The 20,540-nt window shown below is 34.1% G+C and overlaps 3 protein-coding genes across 3 annotated transcripts; 2 read left to right on the top strand and 1 right to left on the bottom strand.

Moving 5' to 3' along the window:
- Positions 1-1,685: 1,685 nt before the first annotated feature.
- NAP5 (non-intrinsic ABC protein 5) lies at positions 1,686-4,681 on the top strand. The gene is given in 6 exon segments (XM_086251763.1): positions 1,686-1,781; positions 1,857-1,943; positions 2,037-2,437; positions 2,439-2,592; positions 3,001-3,358; positions 3,484-4,681. Coding segments are annotated over 5 exon segments (888 nt in total). The 3' UTR covers positions 3,151-3,358; positions 3,484-4,681.
- A 933-nt stretch (positions 4,682-5,614) lies between these two features.
- Positions 5,615-6,121, top strand: LOC147298440 (receptor like protein 22-like). The gene has a single exon (XM_086251657.1). It carries the CDS (start codon positions 5,615-5,617, stop codon positions 6,119-6,121), a length of 507 nt encoding a protein of 168 aa, XP_086107783.1.
- Positions 6,122-13,563: 7,442 nt separating this feature from the next.
- LOC147298439 (uncharacterized) lies at positions 13,564-17,092 on the bottom strand. Its single transcript, XM_086229798.1, has 6 exons — positions 16,930-17,092; positions 16,597-16,676; positions 15,661-15,711; positions 14,939-15,022; positions 13,968-14,019; positions 13,564-13,795 (listed from the first exon to the last, which is right to left on the bottom strand). Exons 1-6 carry the CDS (start codon positions 17,065-17,067, stop codon positions 13,709-13,711), a joined length of 492 nt encoding a protein of 163 aa, XP_086085924.1. The 5' UTR covers positions 17,068-17,092; the 3' UTR covers positions 13,564-13,708.
- Between the last annotated feature and the right edge of the window lie 3,448 nt (positions 17,093-20,540).

The raw sequence follows: 20,540 nt of genomic DNA, 5'->3' as shown, positions 1-20,540 counted from the left end.
GCATAACAAGTCTAGTGCACCTACAGATTGCTTAAAGTGCTAGGTGAATTTTGACAAGGAACAATGATTGTCCAAGTGGGAGAATGTAAGATTAAGTTGGACATTCCTTGTTCTTTTAGGAATTAGCAAGTCACCAACACTTCTTAATGTATAAGCAATTGGACTGTTATCAGAAAACCTTATCAGTATAGGACTAGGACACTTATACACTTGAAGGACTTATACAATTATACAAGACAAAAGAATTAAGTAATTAATACATATAGAGTTCCATGAGGATTGTAAATCGGAGAATCCATTCATGGGAGGGACTTGGATTTCAGGGGACACTATATAAGCATGGTCCCTGGTCACACAACAAGTAAGAAGTCTATTCATTCTGCCCCATTGCGTGAGAGACTCTAGCTGTGCTGATTGGAAGGCTGCTGCTGCTCACTTGTGTGCTTTAATCCACCTGCATAATGGCTTCACCAGGTCAGTAGAGATTTCTGGTATTGGTACTGCAATGACAATTGGATAATATGATAAGTCTTGTGTTTTGTGTATTATGTGGATGTAATTATACTTACAGGACGTACTCGTCATAAATCTCAATCAAAATATATGCTTCCGGACCAAACCAATCAAAAGCTTGTATATTAGTATATTACTCAAAAGCTGAAAGAGCATATATGATCTCTAAAGTATTAATATAGCTAGCATATGAATGAAGAGGTTTCTTTTTAGAAATAAGGAAATGCATGCAGGTACCAAACTACTAATATTAGTCATTCCTAGAATAAAAGCACTAAATTTGGCTTTGTTTTATTGATAATAAAACTACATAAAACAGAGTGATGTTAATTACAGTTACTGATGAAAAACAAAAGAAGTAAAAAGAAAAGAAAGTTCACAATGATTAATTACAGTTAGTGATGCACAGGTTTTTGATGACTAGGTGACATATATAAATATGCATGAAGAGTATCCAACTACACTCAACTACATTCATCAGGTTATGGATGATGATGCAAGTTCACAATGTAAGGCAGCCTACCAAAATGATAGGTTGGCAATGTGGATGAAGGGGAAGTTTCCAAGTGTTTAAGATAAAGGAAAGGTGAGTAGAAGTCTCTGAGTCTCTTTGTTTGTTTTTTTTTTTTTTTTAATTTACAAAGGGGCCAAAGCCCAACAACAAAACTAAGCTACCACATGTCTCGGCCTAGTTCGACCTTTTTATCTATCTAGGATGCCAACTATACAATCTTGGAGCACTAACCAATCTGTGAAAACCCAAGTCAAATGAATGGCCCATATGGGCAAGCCTATCTGTTATAAACTTAGATTCTGAAGATGTGAGTTATACTGCATAACCAATTCCCATGCCACAGCTTATAGCACTCACAGAAGAGACCATGAAGAGGATGATTTCACCACATCTGCCATTAATCAAATTAACCAAAAGTGCTAAATCTGACTCAACAAGAATGTGTTTGATATTACTCATCCAAGCAAAGCTTGATACCAAAGTAAAGGGATCAAAGCTCAGCACTCAAGATTTCACCAACACCTAAAGAAACATAAGATTCGCTTGTATAATCGTACGTGTGGAAATTCTGCACAAGACAACCCCTGCTAGGTGGAAATTCGGAGCAGGACAACCTTATCATCACACCAGCCTGTCTTCCGTGGCAACTTTAACAGACATGGACAACAGGAAAGGTCTTCCACTCTTCCATTCTAGTTCCATTACATTCAGTCTAAATTACATGATAGGATTACTGACATATGCATCTGAAGATGTGAGTGCTTCTTTTAAAAATTTGAGCAAATTAGCACTTCACTATCAAATATGTTTCTTGCTATTTGCATTACAGGAATGCTTGCTGGGCCTCTTGAGTTCCAAAACAGTAATTTATGTCACTCATCAAGTGGAGTTCTTACCTTCTGCTGATCTTATTTTGGTGAGACATTCATAGATTTTTTTTGTTAGGATTTCAACTTATAAGATGTGTTATTTTAGTATCTGTCTGCTCAAACTTATTTCTTGTTATTAGGTCATGAAAGACGGAAGGTTTTCTCAAGCCGGAAAGTTTAATGACATTCCTAATTCAGGAACTGATTTTATGGAACTTGTGGGAGCACACAACGAAGCTTTGTCTTCGCTTAATTATGTAGGGGTAGAAGATGAAGATTTGGCTAGTACTAATGGAGCTGTCCAAAAATTAGAAAACATAGATGTTCAAAATTGTAAAACAGATGATTCAGGTGAACCAAAAGGGCAGCTTGTTCAAGAAGAAGAGAGAGAGAAAGGTAGAGTAGGGTTTTCAGTCTACTGGAAGTATATCACCACAGCATATGGAGGAGCTCTTGTGCCTTTTGTATTGCTTGCACAGGTTCTCTTTCAGCTCCTTCAAATTGGAAGCAATTACTGGCATGGATGGCTTGGGCAACTCCTATGTCTATATTCCTTTGGCTATTGGAAGTCCTTTTTGTGTCCTATTCAGATCTGTGCTTCTTGCTTCTTGTTGGAATTTTTGCAGTGCTGTCTCAGGCTGCATGGCAGGTTTTCATCATTTTATCCCTGTGATCGTAACCTGTGTCTGGTATCAGGTATTACTTCTGACTTTCTCAGAATGCTGCTATCTTACATATTGTGCAGATACATAGATTGAGCACATGAAATCTAATATTGAAATATTATTTTCACTTTAGCTCTTCTTCTTCATTGTTCATGCCTTTTTGATGCGCATTATTCATGTCTGTACATGCCTTACCTTTTACCTGACATGGAAGTGAAGAACTTGGCTGCCTTATTGACACAAATGTTCACCAAGTTGATAGATTAATATTTTTGAAACTTCTTTTTTCTCCTACAGTTATTAGAAACTTCTAAAATGGCAGAAAGCAATTGTTGATATGCATCCATCCAAATTCCAATCTGACTGTTATTACAACCAGTGTTATGTTATAATCATATTAAATGTCAATAAAGATGCTCACAAATTTATATTCATGCAGCAATATTACATACCTTCAGCACGAGAACTAGCACGTGCCACTTGTGGTGCGAGGTCTCACATGTACCACACATGCCACTTGTGTTGCGAGGTCTCACGTGTACCTTCCTGGAGGAATGAAAACTGGGATTGTTGGGAGAATTGGCAGTGACAAATCAACTCTCATACAAACACTTTTCCGAATTGTTGATCCAGCTGCTGGCCAGATTTTGATAGATGGCATTGATATCATTTCTATTGGACTGCATGATCTGCGGTCTAGGCTGAGCATTATCCCTCAGGACCCAACCATGTTTGAAGGGTCTGTAAGAAGAAATCTGGACCCACTTGAAGAGTATACAGATGAGCAAATATGGGAGGTTGGTTGATTTTACATTGATGATAGGAAGTTTCTTCCTGCTAAATATTCTTCATTATCAGATTTTCAATTCTAAATTGGTACCTCATGGGTGGCACTAATTAAAATATCTCATAATTGTTTTAGGCCTTGGATAAGTGCCAACTTGGAGATGAAGTTAGGAAGAAGGAAGGGAAACTGGATTCTGCAGGTTTGTTTTATGGCTATTATTTTTTATGAAGACAAAAATACAATATGAAAACAACCTGCATTTGAAACAATAAACATAAAAGTATTAAAAACCACATGTAAGTTGTAACGATTAAGCAGGAACACTGTCACTAATTTCTCCTCCTTACACTCATGCGACAACTCTGCTTTGGCCTTTTCACCAATTTACTTTGTATTTCTCTTCCAAACTCTTTTATAAACCAATCAACTTTTCTATTCGAAAACACAAGGTATCCCACAGACTCCAATTACCATACCACACATCCATAACCCATCAATACCACTTTCCAATCAAATCCATTTCCATGCTCCAAATCATCATCTTCTCCCTGAAATGATGATGGTGGAGGTTGATTTTCCCCATCATTGATGCATGTTTTGGAAAGTGGGAATCCACACAATCCCGAATTCCCACTGTATGAATCATTTGAAAATGTATCAACCTGCTTGCCATGAAACCAACAAGTTAATTGGTTGTCTGAAAGGTTCAATTTTGCAAGGGATGTCAAGTCTGCTAATTGCCATGGAATCTCACCAACAAGCCTGTTTGAGGAGATATCTAACCATTCAAGTTCGGTAAAATTACTGAAGAAGGGTGCAATGGGACCTGTGAGCTTGTTATGAGATAAGTTTAGTCCCTTCAATGAGATTTCAGCTTGCTGATCACCTTTGGAATCTCTCCTTCGAAACCATTGCTTGAGAAATCAATGGTTGTGAACATGGTTTATATTTTCACCAATTCAACGTACAATGCTTTCATTGTTACTATCGCACTGTCTTGGTAATAGTCTTCTCCCATATATTTCGGTGATCTGCTCGTATGTTTATCATACACATCATGTTGTCGAAATATTTTGTTGGCAAAAGACCACTAAATTGATTGTGGGAGAGGTCCATGATTCGCAATTTTCGGAAGGGAAATCTAGTTTTGGGATTGCCTATGGCACTATGTGTAAGAAATTAATGGACTTGGTCCTTGTTCTATTCGGATGCTAACAATGCTAATAAAACTTAAGAGTCAAGTAGTAGGAGTATTAATCAAACTACAAAAGGAAAAGCTCAAATAAGTCATATTCCTAATCAGAAGGGGATTATGATAGTGAGCTGCCCTATACTATAAATAAGGCGTTTATTAATTAGTCATTATATAGAGTTATACTAGGATTGAACCATAGATATCTTAATGGGAGGTACGCCGGTTTGATCAAGACTCTATATAAGGCTCAGGTCCCTGACCACACAGGACATCAATCTATGCTATGTGGTACTCTGCCCTGTATTGATTAAAGCTCTGCAAAAAATCTGTGTTGGTTGGAAGGCTTGTGCTCTTAGACTTCAAGATACTTGCTGCAGACGACATGGCTTCTTCAGGAAAGTTTATTCTCACATGTGTTAGACTTATGCAATGGTGAATATACATGTCTAGTGTTTTTATGTTGTGTGTTCATACAGAATCTGTATAAAGAGTTTACACTATGGAATTGGTTAGACCTCAAGATGAGAACCTGCAACACTGGAAGAGCTTCCAACCAATGGGGGAAGGTTCCATTGATGTTATTGTTTCCAAGGTCTAAAACTTCCATCTGTTTCCAAGGTTCCATCGATATGGGAACTCACTTATGTTGGAAGAAGACAAACCCAATGGCACAAGTTTTGTCATGTTCTAGATACTGGAGTTGTCTGAAGTTAATGATAAGTGATTAGAGGAAAGGTGAAGAAAGTCAAGACTGTGGAGTTGTGAAAACTTATGACAGTCCACAACACCACTCAATCTATTTGATGATAGATCAAGGCTTCTAAGGTTCACAACGTGGAAGATTGATTTTGGAATCAAGCCGGTAAGTTGGTTGTTTAATTTAGAGGCTTAAAAATTCCAACGATGGCAAGCTGTACAACCAAGGTTGTATGGTTCGGTTGAGTGACTTATTCTGTAAGTAGAGTTGGGGTATGACTTGTTGCTTCTTTGAAGAAAGGATGAAGAAATTTGTGTGGAGACGAACTCAAATATATGGGAAGCTATTATTACAAAGACAGTGTGATTGTAGCAATGAAAGGCTTGTACGTTGAGTTGGTGAAAATACAAACCATGTTCACAACCATTGATTTCCCAAGCAATGGTTTCGAAGGAGAGATTCCAAAGGTGATCAGCAAGCTGAAATCATTGAAGGGGCTTAATTTGTCTCATAACAAGCTCACAGGTCTCATTCCACCCTCCTTCAGTAATTTGACTGAACTTGAATGGTTGGATATCTCCTCAAACAGGCTTGTTGGTAAGATTCCATGGCAATTAGAAAACTTGACATCCCTTTCAAATTTGAACCTTTCAGAAAACCAACTTGTTGGGTCCATACCACGTGGCAAGCAATTTGATACATTTTCAAATGATTCATACAGTGGGAATTTGGGATTGTGTGGATTTCCACTTTCCAGAACATGCATGAATGAGGAGGCAGAGCAACCTTCCCCATCATCATTTCAAGGAGAAGATGATGATGGGTTATGGATGTGGAATGATGATTGGAGTGTCAGTGGGATATATAGTGCTTTCAAATAGAAAAGTTGATTGGTTTATGAAAGAGTTGGGAAGAGAACTACGAAGTAAAATGGTGAAAGGCGAAAGCAGAGTGGTGGCGTGAGTGTTAGAAGGAGAAATTAGTGATAGTGTTTTGCTTAAATGGTTACTAGTGGTTCTAATGTTTAAAGTTTCAAATGCTTGTTGTTCCATATTGTGTTGTTTGTTTTTATGAATAATAATTTTTATCGTCTATCTTGATGGTTTTCTTCTTTAATCTCGATGGAAATATAAGACAATTTCATTATAGCCAAATAGAGAGGTAAAAGTCCAAAAAAGACAATTTCATGTTGCTTCATATAAACTTATCATATCCTCAGACTAAAAGAAAACTGGGTAGAACAACTACTCTGGACCAAAAAAGAAAAAGAAAAACGAATCAAGATAAATGCTCCAAAAAACAATGAACTATCAACCAAAAGAAAATCAAAGAAACTCGTTTCAACCCATTTCAAAGACGCCATACATCAGACAAGAGTAGGACCCTTTTCAACAGATTAAGGCCCACTCATCGCAAATTTGCAACATGTACATAAGCTTTATGTGTGAGAGAGAAGCCGATATTGACCAATCTCAACCACCCACCTCTCCCTCACTATTCCACCTTGGCAATGAAAGAGGCCGGCAACGAAGTGGAGAGGGAAGGGTGGGTGGGTTGGTTTTGTTTTCCTTTTAATTTTTTTATAGGTAAAATGGAAGTGTATAGGATTGATGAGTTCAGACCAAAAAGACGAGTGAAGTGAGTAAGTGTGGGGTGCATAGAACCACTAGTAAGTGTAGGGAAATTACTGTCACCGTAGCACCATGTGTGACAAATTCATTAAAATTATAACATATGTATAATTATTAATATCTAAAATTCTAAACCTTAAATTAATAAATTCGTCGTTTATATTTTATAACACGTGAATTATTTAAGTAACACGACGTGACCGTATTATAGTCACATACAATAATTTTTTGTAAGTATGGGAATGCATGTACTGTACTTAATCTACCTTATTATTATGTAAAGAAAGGGGATTATAAAGATTTCCTGCATTACCATAATAAAAATGGATGATATATATATATATATAAGCTAGAACCAAGTGTGCAGGACACACTTATAATGCAGGCTAAGCTTACAAAGTTTTGAGGTGTCCATAAAAAAGAAGGTATTGAGGTGAGGATTGCAACTTCATTCATGGCTATGATTTGGTTCATGGTTACCAACTTTGTGCATTCCACCTTCTTTTTTTTTTTTTTTTTTTTTTTTTTTTTGGGCAAGACCGCAAGACATTCCACCTTCTCAACAAGGTAATTTTAGAGACCGAAGTTTCAACAATCGGGCAAAGCCCACTAACAATGTATAGAACACATTTTACGAATCTATTGATAAATATATGAACAAGGAAATAATTTTGTCGTCCAGGGGCTTTGTCTTGCTTGGGTTGAGGAGGGCAGGCAAATTGTGTTAGAATGTGACTATGCTTCTTAGGCTTGCTCTGTAATTCATATTTACAGGTAGCACAATTATGTTGCTGTTGGCAAGTCTTACTCATAATGTGGGCTTGGATTTGCATTGTTTTTTGGATCCCCCCTCCCCTCTTTCTGTGAAGCCTTTTTCGGCTGCTGATGGGCCATGGCTATTCCCTTGTTGGTTTCTATTTTGAGCCATTTACAGCCGGTCCAATATTCTCTCTTCTCTTAGACTAATACATTAATACTTTTTAATTTTTCACTGAGGTCCAAAAATATTGTCTAGATGTTTTTAATTTCTAAAATGTCTAATATTATCCTAAAATTAATAATATTTAAATCTTAATATTCTCATAATATTATCATAATATTATCCTAGTTTTATATTAACTTAATATTATAATATTAGCATATTATCATATTATAATATTATTCTAAAATTAATTGTGGGATTTAAATTATATTAATCTAATAAAAATGCATTAGCCTAAAAAATAGAAAATAATCATATAAGGAAAAAAATTCTTTATGGGTACATTTCAATTGTACCAATCGATCGATGGTTTGTTGGTGTTTATGTTATGGTTTAGCTTCGGGATTTTGAGCTAGCTAAACTTTAACATAACGCCTTCACCAATCTCATTCTATACCCTAGGAGGAGATAAGGTGAAAGGATGAAGATTTACCCTTAAAACTCGAGGAATAAAGCAGCATGGCCGAGCGATTGGCGGCGGAAACCGAGCGTTCAGATCAGGTGCGCATGTTCGTTGGTACGCACCTAATCGAATATGTATATACCAACCCAAGTATTGTTACAATTGAAATGTACCTATATATATAAACTTAGGTATTGGTACAATTGAAATGTACCTATAGATACTTTTTTTTTTATTTGTATAATTTAAACGGATATTATCTTTTATTATTTTAAATTATAAAACATAAAATTAGATAATCTTGAATGTTTTAATTAAAAAATGTAAAAAATAAAAATGTCCTAACATATATTATCATTCATAATTTTTAAAATTAACTCATACAATTATCTTAATTTTAAGAGATAATATGAGTCAAAATGTTTAAGAAGTCTATTTTTTGGACCTAGCCTAAAATATTGGATTTAAGTACAAATCTAAATTCCTATATGGTTTTAATCCAAATGACTCTTCAAAATTGGACCTACTTCTAATTAATTGTTTTATTTTTGACCTTCAGCCTGCCCATTTATCGGAAAAAAAGAAAGAAACAATTCAGTGTTTTGAAGTAAGGTAATGCATCCAATTCTCCGATAGTTGCTAATGACTATTCAGTCTAATAGATGACACACAGTTCTACTTTGTCGAAATAGGTCTTAACTTCAAAACTTACAGACGACAATTGATTAATAAAACAAAAAAATCCTCAAATAGTTTCATTTTGTGCGATGAATTTTGAGAGATTATTAAATTGCTAGCAATAAGACAAAGAGATAATTAGATATACACCCAAGAGGCATACATGACTTTGGGTAAAACCCATTTTATTAATGATACAACGTCAGATTACTTTTCTTTTATAGATTTTGTTGAGTCAACTTTATTACTTAGCATCCCTATATTACCCTTGAGTATTCAAATTGTAACTTTTAATGTGTAATTAAAAAAATATCATATTTTAAGTAAATGAAAATGAACAATTATGATTATGAAAATTAAGTTATTTCTATTTTAGTTTTAATTTTGAATTTTAAATGTTCTGACATTTACGTTTATGTGTCGTCATTTTTGCTTAGGTGGTGAATTAATGTTGGTGGTCTGCTCTTATGTAACTTCTGGAGTCAAGGTAAATAATTTTTTTTTCTTTTTCGATCTTCTTCTTTTTTTCATTCTTCAAAAAAAAAAAAAAAAAATTTCAACTTCTTCTTATATATTTTTCTTATAATGCTTAGTGATCTAGTCTTTTTTTTTTTTTCTTTTATATTCTTCAATTTTTTTCTACTACATCGTTTTCTTTTTTCCAACCTAAGTTGGAGATATATTATTCTTCTTCCTTCTTTTTTCATCCTATGTCAAAGGTATATGCTCATTTTTTTTCTTATGCATCATCATTGATTTATTCTTTTTCTTATGCATCTTCTTTTTTCAACCTAAGTAAAAGATACATTTTTTTTTTCATTTTAACCTAAGTTAAAGATATATCCTTTGATCCTTTCTTGATCTTTTTCAACTTGAGTTAGAGGTATCTTCTTCTTCTTATTATTTCTCCCATCTCTTTTTTTCACTTGAGCTAGAGGTTTACATTTCTTCTTCTCTTTTTAGAAATGCGTTACATGTATTTTCTTCAATTTTCTTGTTGTTCTTGTATTGGTACATATAATGATTTATTTTTAGATACTTTAAGAGTAGGTTAATTTGTATATATTTGTGTTGACTTATTATGTTTATTGTTTTCTCTAGATAGTAGGTGAATTAATTATAAGGAAAATTTTAGCTAAAAGACTTCAATTATACCTCATGTCTTTATTCAGAACATGAATTTCACTTTGTGTCAACTGAATACTGAAATTTTCATTTTGTGTCAATTAAGGACTTTGTTTTTTTCAGTTTTTATCTCAATTTTGACCCGACATTGGACCCATCAAACCTCCACCAAATTCAGAAAACTTATACTTGATTTAAAGCTATGCATCTTATCTTTAAAACTATATAAAGATCACTCAACTTGGACATCTACAACTCTAGATAATCAGCCTCAAAATAGGGTACCCAAAATTGTCCAATTGGACGTCTGGAAAAATATATGAAAAATTGGATTTTTTTCTCACTTTTTCTGTATCTCTTCTTTTATCTTCCTCCTTCCCCACCACCAAATCTGCACAGAGATCTCCTTCTCTCTTTCCTCCTTCCTCTTTCCCTAACCACTGGATTTGCGCCCACCCACCGCCTTGCCGTCGCCTGCGCCGCTCGCCCTTTCCTCTCCGACGTCGTTTCCAGCTTGAACGCCAATGCCTTGTCCCGCGAAATAGTATCCAAAAAAAGAGGGGGTTTTGGAATATGAACAGTTTTTTCATTATATTAAGTATAGCTAAGTGGGTTTCAGATCTGGGACCATACCAGCAGATATGGTTTCACAAATATGTAATTGTTTTTTATTAATAATCCAAAAGAAAATCCAGTTCATTATTTGTGCAGCAGATATGTTTGCATTTGCCTTTTTTTTTTAAGAGTTTGTAATTCCATATTGACGGGTAGTGCATGTTGGAAGGACTTAAAAATTCTAAACTCTAATTTCAGCAGATATGTTTGCATTTGATGATAGTGCATATTGGTTATTAATCTGGTTCAACAATCAATTTTTTTTACTCTTTTCCATGTGAATACAATGAGAACTAGATTTTAGAAGCTGGGGATTATGCCATATTTGATGGGTTTCTTTATTTGCAAAATAAAAAATGTGCCACTATTCGGATCCAATTTTTTAATTAGTTATCCCAACAACTGAGTCAATTATTAATTTACAATTTGATTCTAATATAAATTGACTATTAAAGATAAATATTTAATTTTAAAATTAAAAAAACAATTAACATAAAGTATACTCAATACTTTCAGCATACCCAACATCTCCATGATCATTTGCTTGTAAAATATAGAAAAAGTATACAGCCAAAATAGTTGAAAGAGAATTCAGAATTGTTCAGCTTGGAAATACCCAAAGCACAAAGAACACAAGGGAAGTAATTCTCATTACAATCATACAGAGAAGAGGAAACTCTTCAGAATAAATAGCTATACAAAGCAACAACCAACCAACTCAGCTAATGCCTGAAAAGACTACAAACCAAATAGGTTGCTAGCTTATACCCTTTCGACTTCCCAAGGACACACTTATTAACTTAACAACAACAGTTAATAAATAGATAGATATTCCAACATAAAATCATCAAAATCATTTCTTTCACAAAACCAAAACTGGAAAATCAAAACCTTGTGATGAGGGAAAGAAATGAATAACCTGTGATGAGGTTCAAGTCAGTGGGGACGATGCACTCATCAAAGCTGGTCTAGAAGACTGAAGACAATGAGCAAGAAAAAAAGCGAAGACTCTGCTTGATTTCAAAATTTTTGGAGGCCTTTCTGGGGCTAGGAATGTAGATATATGTCACTCTCTGCATATATGGGTATATGCAAAAGCTTCTGGGCAGTGAACTATGTGGCCGGCCTAATTTTATTTTCTTGCACACTACGTCTACAAGATAATGTTGTGCCAATATACCAGGCCATGAGCTACATTATTGGCTTGACTTCCAACGATGATTACAGAATAAGACTACATAGCTTGTACGATTTTGTTTCTTGGATCTCTTTTTTTATTGTTTTTTCTTTGTACTCTTTTGGATTTTGATTTCTGGGTTTTTGAGAGAAAGAAGATTATATTGGAATCGGAGGGTCTCTCTTGGGATCTTCTCCTTGATCTCTTGGACTGGCAGGTTTAGTTGTTGGGTTTCAGTAAGGGTAGTTTAGGAAAACATGTTGGGTATATATACTAATGAATTTTAATATTTTTAAAAATTAAGATGGCTCTAAAAATAGTGTTTGAGCTACTAATTAAAAAGTTGGGTCTAAATAGCGGCGGCACCCAATAAAAAAGCATCCAAATAAAATAAGATTCTTTTATTATTCTTGGGGTGCTTTAACATGCTATTACCCCTAAAACTCACGGCGAGATATGATCGAATTTTTTGTGGACTGGTGCACTATAGAATTTTATGATCTAGAAATTTAAAAAAGAAAAAGTGGTGGACAAAGTTGTGGACAAAGTGGTCGACAAAGTAGTGAGTGCTATAACATCGTGTCGACCAGAAAGTCCACCAAAAAGTCCATTTGAAATAGTGTTATAGCACTTGTAAACAACCAGAAAGTCCACATCTGCAATTTTTGCATCTTCTTCTTCTTCTCCATTGAATCAAATCCAAATCCAGATCTGATTTTGAGATCCATCTCTCTCTCTCTCTCTCTCTCATTTGTTATTGTGTGATTTGTTATCGTTGTTTTTTTTTTGTATGTCATTGGTTTGTTATCATTGTTTGATTGTTATTATTATTGTAGATAGGTTTTCTGTGGGTTTCTCATGCAGATGGGTTTTTTACTTTCTAATTTTTGTATTTTGTTTCCATTAATTTATTTTGGGATTGGTATGATGAATGAATTTATTTCCTTTGATTATTGAAATTATTTCAACAACCACCCAAAAAACAAATTTCAACTCCTCACTACTACAAAAAACGTAATACACAACGGATAAAATCCGTTGTGTAAGTTACCAAAATACCGTCGTCTAATCAACCGACGTCTATTGGGGTACCAATAGACAACGGATAATATCCGTTGTCTTGTAAACATTAACACAATGGTTTTAATTTAAAACCGTTGTATATACACCCTCAAAAACTAATGATTTAGGAGATACCGTTGTTGTGTACTTATCTAGACATTAATTTTTATTTAAAGACCGTTGTGTACTAATAGGCGAGACAACGGTTTCTATACCCTAAAGCATGTATTTTATAACTGTTTTAAGTATAAACACGAGGTGAAATAGCCATTAAGACAACGGTTTATGTATAATAACCGTTGTGTAAAATAACAATTTCAATTTGCTTTTGATGTATATAATGCTTTGGTACATCAATTTCTATTGAAAACCGTTGTAGGACGACACTTTAAACAACGGTTATAACCATATAAACGTTGTACAAGATAATAATTTCAATTTGAGTTTGATGTATATAATGCTTTGGTACAATGGTTTCTGTTGAAAACCATTGTAGGACGACACTTGGTACAACTGGTTTTAACCATATAACCATTGTGTAAGATAATAATTTCAATTTGATTTTGATGTATATAATGCTTTCGGACATTGATTTTTATTGAAAACCAATGCAATACAGCGCTTAATTATAGTATACCAATGCACGCTCATGCTCAGAATTAAACCAAAAGATACTTCATAAATATATGTAAGATTACATTACATGATAGGTTCCATAAGTATGATCAGTTGTACAAAAAATACATTCAGTCAAACTAGCTTAAAAGAAAAGGCACAGAAAAAAAAATAAAAAAACTAGCTTAACATAACACATTTACTTCCTTCCAACTTGACCCAAGTCACAAGCATATGCATCCATATCTGCCAGCTTCTTACTGTCAACTACAATCAAAACAAAGCAAATAGGATACCAATGCAATGCAAAGTAATAGGTAAGTCATATGCAAGCTCTAAATAAAAGAATTGAAAACACTATTATAATCCTTGATAATTTTGTATATTTACACATTGATATCTTCTTGGGTATAAGTGTTGTCCTTTATCTTCCCCATACCTTTTTAAGTAGCTGCCCCAACTCCAAAGCTCTAAGAAAACTAACAAAGTCCCTGTAAAAGAGCACAAACACACACAAAATCACATTTAGATAAACTTCAGAAAAATTTCAAAAAGATACAAATATTCACTTATTTGGTCAGGTAAGAAAGTTTTGAAAGAAGGAAAATCTACTAACTTTTTGTATCTTGACCAAATATTGTTGGGTCTATGCATTTTTTTCATTGTTGGGTTTCTCATTTGCAGATAAGTGAATATTTTTATCTTTTTGAAATTTCTGTAAATAATCATCACTACAAAGTCTATGCACAAATCATGTTTGGTCCATTTTTCTAGTGCCCAACTTATTATTTGAATAATCATGCAAGCTTTAAAATTTCATTCTGATCCAGCATTCAATCCCACAAGAAATTAGAATACAAAGCTAGGCTTGAGGTCCAGACCTCACCCTTCAGGACTGGACCTCCAATAAGATTGGATTTAGAAATTTAGGTTTGAGGTCCGGACCTCACCCTTGAGAACCGGACCTCCAGTAAGATTGGTGTTTGAGACCTAGGCTTGAGGTCCGGACCTCTCCTTTGAGAACCGGACCTCCAGTGGCAAACTCAGTTTTCTGTCAACATGAAGCTGAGCAACCAAGACTAAACAAAAGGAAAAAACATTTTGAACAACCAAAATACTGATTCAACTAAAACCAAATCAATAAACAAACCCAATATCAGTAAACAAAATCAATAAAGATCAAGCAAAATAAATAAGCATATATCAATAAACTCATATCAATAAACCCATATAATTTACAAAATCAATAAACAAACCCTATATCAATAAAACCCAATCAAAAATGTTTTGAAGGTACATTGCCAATAAAATACAATCAGATCAAAAAGATATGATACAATAAATCAATTCATATTTACAAAAAAATAGTTCCAAACATCAGAAAGTAATAGGATTATTTAAGCACCTTACCATCCACTCCAATTCTCAGTCCACATTTTAGGACTCTTTTGGGGTGAATTGATCACAGTAAAATCCATTAATGCAAGTGCTGATCTGTAAGTAGATACAACTCAAGAAATAAATAACAAATATTAACAATAGAAACTACGGTGAGCTAGCATAAGAATAGAAGCTTCAGTTTTTTGAGTGTAGAAGGCATAAAACTCATACCTCAAATAGCAATTATGATAGTTAATATATTCTTGCACCAATGGAGAAATAATGCCAGTTTAAAAAATCTTATATCGCTCTCTGAAGATATTTATCACAGTCATCAAAAAAGAAACCAATACCTCTAAAATCAAAAGTAAAGTTCAAGAAATCAGTAAAATGAAATAAATTAAGAAAAGAATAAATTTGATTAGTGCACTAGAAAGAAGACAATGATAGACATTAGATTTTTTTTTTTTTTTGAAGTGTAAGAGAATAATTACAGACATTAGATGCAGCTCCAAAATAATGTCAGACCCTCATTCTTAGAGTAAACAACAGACCACAAATCAAGATGGAGTTTAAGAAAGCACACTACACACTTATGGATACTTGGTCTCCAAAGGATTCCCAGTTCTGAATTTCTGAAAAAAAAAAAAAAAAAAAAAAAAAGGACAACTTTACTAATTTACTACTGACCATAGCTTCATAATGAATCTTTGTTTTTCTTTTTGAAATTTTATCAATTAGAATATACAAACCTTTGCCCAAGGAAGCTTGTCATCTGAACAACCTCTTGGAACCCATTATATCTAATTTCTACGGAAGACAAATTAGCATGGAAGTAAAAAAGAAACAACATGTGGGAAAGTTCAATAATCATAGTAATGATAGACAATGGATACCATAAAATAAGAACCATATGACCAAAACTACCAATGAAATAAGAAACATATGATAGTAGAAATTACCAATCAAGCCTTAGTTAACCTTATGCAAGTCTTCAAACTAGATAATATATTTATGCAATAGAAACTCTCAAGAAATTAAGAGCAAAACTTTTAAGTAGTCTAATCTATAGCATTGTCTTATTCAAAAGGAATACAAAAGTTTTTTTCCCTATTTGATGCTTTTATAACATTATGCAAATGCAAATATATGATACTTTCATCAAATATAGAGCTTTAAATCTATAGGCAACCACTTTTTTTTATTTGAAAAGATATATAATATTGGATATTACATTCACCATTTACAAAACAGACATAAATGTATGTAATTGATGCCCCCTCTTTAACTAAAATAGAATGTTTGACCAAAAAAATCATCCAAAATTGTACAGAAACAGAACAAAAAGTCTTTTACATGACAAATATCACTCTTGGTGATTGAAACAAATAACACTAGAATCCTTATTATTTAAATCAAACACCAACTAGGATTGTCAAATATGACATGAAAGTTGAAACAAATAAAATAGAAACTTTTATATTCAAATCAAGCAGCAACTAGAGTTGTCAAATATAATTGGTGGCTGTAACAAATAACACTAAAAACCTTATTATTCAAATCAAACACCAACTAGCATTTGCAAATATAATTGGTAATTTGGTATCGCCAAAGCATAATCCTCAAGATTCCTATCCATATCAAATACAGGGTCGAACATATAATTAGTACAAAACATAGGAAAATACCTCAAAGAGCAGAACGAGAGAGAGAAACAGAGAGATCTTTGGTTCATCAGCAAGAGCAATGCAGAAAAACATAAACTTGACTACAAAAATCCAAAAATTCAAGACAAAAATCTCAATACTTCAGACCGGCCCCAGAACACGCCCAATTCCCAGATCCCAAAAAAAATACAGAAAACCTATCAACCCAGCTAAAAATAAAGCATTTACGCACTACCCTAAACCTTAATTTTCCATTAGCCCTAACTAGAAAATGTCTGCAACCAAAACTCCATCAATAATATTTCTATTTTTATATATAAAGGAATAGAAGAATAATAGACAAATAAATCGAACCTTGATCAAGATAGTGTCACCACAGAAGAGCTGAAGCTTTTCCATGGCCTCTGGGTGGAGATCGACGACCGAGTTGTCATCGTTGATAGCTTCATCCTCAACAAGCCGATTCACAGCCTTCTTGCACTCCAAAATCATCGTGTCGAAGTCCCTTTTGGTCCCCTTACTGAAACAAAAACCACAATCATATTAAAACCCACAAAACCCCCAAAAAAACAAAGTTCAAAACAAATTTAAGCAAAGCAGAAGCAAGTAAAATTGAAGAAGGATTTGGGGCTTATGGGTCAGAAGATTCGGCTTTGTTCGACATCTTCAAGCCCAGAGCAGAAGACCAACGAAGACGAAGAGAGAGATTTAGATATTGTTTCGGTGTTGAAGAAACACAGAGAGATCTAAGTGCAGAGAGAGAGATAGCGTGAAATGAAATTTAGATAGAGGAGAGAGAGAAAGCGTGTTTTTTTAAGTGGGAGAAGAGAGAGCGTGTTTTTTGTTTTTCACCTGCCCAACACAACGATTTTGCCTAATACTATTGTGTATAATAATTTAGAGAAAATCATCAAACCAAATACATAGGATAATATACCTTCATATAACGGTTTTTTAAAAACCGTTATGTGGTAGATTAAGATAACGGACAAAACAAGAACCGTTGTTTATTGACCGATGTCTATTTACATTTTTGTAGTAGTGCCTCCTAAACATTCCAACTCGCTACAGTAAACTCAAGAAGGAGTTAAAGAAAAAGCAGAGGGAAGAGGAGAGGAGGCAAAAGGGGAAGGAAAGGCAAAGCAAGTACCTAGATCTTCAAAACATGATTTCAATCTAATAAAAAAAAATAAAAAATAAAAAAGGCAAACAAACCCAAAATCAGGGAAACCCAAAAGGAAAAAATGGATTTCTCTATTGAATCCATAAAGCAAACCTTTCACTGACTGTAGTGAAAGACTGGGCCAATCTACATGTATATCACCTACAAGTATTGGATTTCTCTATTGAATCCAATCTACATGTATATAACTTATAGATTTCTTCTTCTCGAGGGAGGTGGGCGCATATTTGCACCGAAGGTGGGTTTTGGTCACGAAAGGTGAGATGGACCTTGAGCGCGACTAGGGATGGCAACGGGGTGGGTTCAAGGCGGGTTTGCCAATACCATACCCGCCCCGCCGGGTAATTGGGTCCCTATCGGGTATTTCGAGGCCCTTATTATTTTTTTAAAAAATAATTTTTTTTATTAATAACATACCAAATCAATAAAATATATAATATAATAGATGAAATACATTAAAATTCATCATATTATATTATAATAATACTAAATTATAAAGAGAACACTATTAAATTTTAAAGACATGCAACAAAAATTAAGATAATAAATTAAAATATAATTATATAATATAATATTTTTATTAAATGAGTATATGGGGTGAGGCGGGGACGAGGATGATATTACCATACCCGCTTAATCGGGGCGGGTCCCACGAGGATTTTTGGGGGCGGAGAATTTTGCCATCCCTAAGCATGACGGTGAGATGAAGGGATAAAGAATAGGCCATCAGAATTTTCAGATTGAATTAAGATCTGTTGATCCAGTTTAGTCGGTGGGAGGAAGGAGAAAAGGAGAAAAAGTGAGAAAAAAAGGTGAGAGTAGACTATCTAGTAGACTTATGGAATTTCCAATCGCCAGATCCCCTTTATAGATGGGTATTTTGGTCTCCAAAAAACTGAAAGGGTTAGAAAAGTAAGTATTTGAGAGTTAGGTCAAAATAGGTCATTTAATTAAATTTCCCTATCTTTTGGCCTTATTTTCGTCGGAAATGGAATGGGTTAGGAATCGATGGATTCAAAATCTCATTGTTGCAATTGAAAACCCATGAAAAATTGCTTCTATTAATTTAGTTTATAAACAAATCTCTTGAAATTTGCGGTTTATAAATTTTACTTAAATAGGTATTATTTTTAAAATCTCAAGAGCTCTATTGTGAGAAAAAGCTAGGCACAACCATGCACCTTTCACCACCTCAATACAACCTTCATTACCACCATCATCATGTCACCACCTACTCTCACCAACACAATCTCCACCACTATTACCTTATCTCCATCGGTGTCATTAAAACTCTTAGATTTCGGGAGTTTGAGACAAACTATAAAAATGAGACATTTTGAGCATCCAACTCAACCAATTGAAAATTGGCGGAGAGGCCCAACACCTTATAAATCAAGCAATGTTATATCTTTTCAATGGGTAATATTTATCTCAACATATATATGTTGCTATAAAACTTGAGGGTCTAAACTAGGGCTGGCAATGGGTCATGTCTTGTCGGATTCATGTCGTGTCATTTCCTGTTTGTGTTAAATATTGGTCAATTCTAACTTGACCCGTTTAATTAATTGTATCGAGTGACTCAACCATAACCCAACTTGTTTATAATTGTGTTGTGTTCGGGTTGACCCATATATCTCGTGAAATAAAACTTAAACATAATTTTTTTTTTTAACCAAAGTAGTTACTTATGCATTACTTAAAAGAAAAAAAAAATTTAATTATAATACTAACAAAACCATAGAAAATAGTCATAATTATATAATATGTTATAAAATACATATTAAAAATGAGAAATATTATTCATTTTCTTCATATAATACTAGTTAAACGTATTTAACATGTGACAATCGTGTTATACCGCTTGACACTAATTTGACCCATTTATTCATGTTTAGCGGATTGTGTCATATTCGTGTTCGTGTCAAGAAATGACCAACCCAAACTAACGAACTTTGTGTCGAGTTCGAGTCATGTTATCTTGTTGTGTCAAAATTTTCCATCCCTTGTCTGAACATTTAGAGATGCAATATGGTTGCCTCACTTGACTCTCCCCAAGACCAATCCTCATTGTCGTTTTCGCCACCCTGACCTCCATAATTATTGGTGCCGCCTTCACCACCACAACCTACACCGCGTTTACCACCACCACCCTAACCTCCTTTTTATTATGCTTAATAAGTTCCCACTACAAGAAAACTGTCAATAGATATCACCCATTTTATATCAGATTTGAAATCGACTGATATTATAAAAATTATAATATCAGATAATTTTTTAGCTGATTTCTAAACTCTATTAGAAATCACATGATCTTTTTCAACTGATATATAATATTTTTCTTTTTTCTAAAATTTATAAAGACATCAGTCTAAACAGTGAAATGATATTATAAGTTTACATATCCTCCTGCCACCCAAACACACCTAAACAAACCTGATATAAAATGTTTTTGTTTTGTTTATATTATTAACATATCAGTTTAATTAAAAGTCAACTGATATCTTAACTACATAAGTTGACCTTTGACCCAAAAAAAAAAAAGTTGACCTAAAAGGAAAATTAGGAGCACACACGCGGGCACAACACCTCACTCAAACGCACCCACACTTAAAGTCGCACACTCGCACCTAGTACGCCTCCCTACTCCTGCTCGATCTACCAGCGGCTGTCGATGGTCGCCAGAAAAGCTTCTCCAAATTTCAGGCTTAGGGTTGCGGCGTCGACTTCCAGTTCGAAAGGTATGTGGGTTTCCCTGCATTCTCTGTCTTCCATCCTTCTC

Source organism: Dryas octopetala, chromosome 1, assembly GCF_963921425.1.
Source record: "Dryas octopetala chromosome 1, drDryOcto1.1, whole genome shotgun sequence".
NCBI classification, from domain to species: Eukaryota; Viridiplantae; Streptophyta; class Magnoliopsida; order Rosales; family Rosaceae; genus Dryas; species Dryas octopetala.
This window is presented reverse-complemented; position numbering and strand designations above follow the sequence as displayed.

Coding starts and splice junctions, on each gene's coding strand:
- LOC147298439 (XM_086229798.1), bottom strand. CDS start 17,067: ATGATTTTGGAGTGCAAGAAGGCTGTGAATCGGCTTGTTGAGGATGAA. Junction 15,712..16,596: donor CTCTCGTTCTGCTCTTTGAG/GTATTTTCCTAT, acceptor CGTAGAAATTAG/ATATAATGGGTTCCAAGAGG. Junction 14,020..14,938: donor ACTGAGAATTGGAGTGGATG/GTAAGGTGCTTA, acceptor GCTCTTTTACAG/GGACTTTGTTAGTTTTCTTA.
- LOC147298440 (XM_086251657.1), top strand. CDS start 5,615: ATGAAAGGCTTGTACGTTGAGTTGGTGAAAATACAAACCATGTTCACA.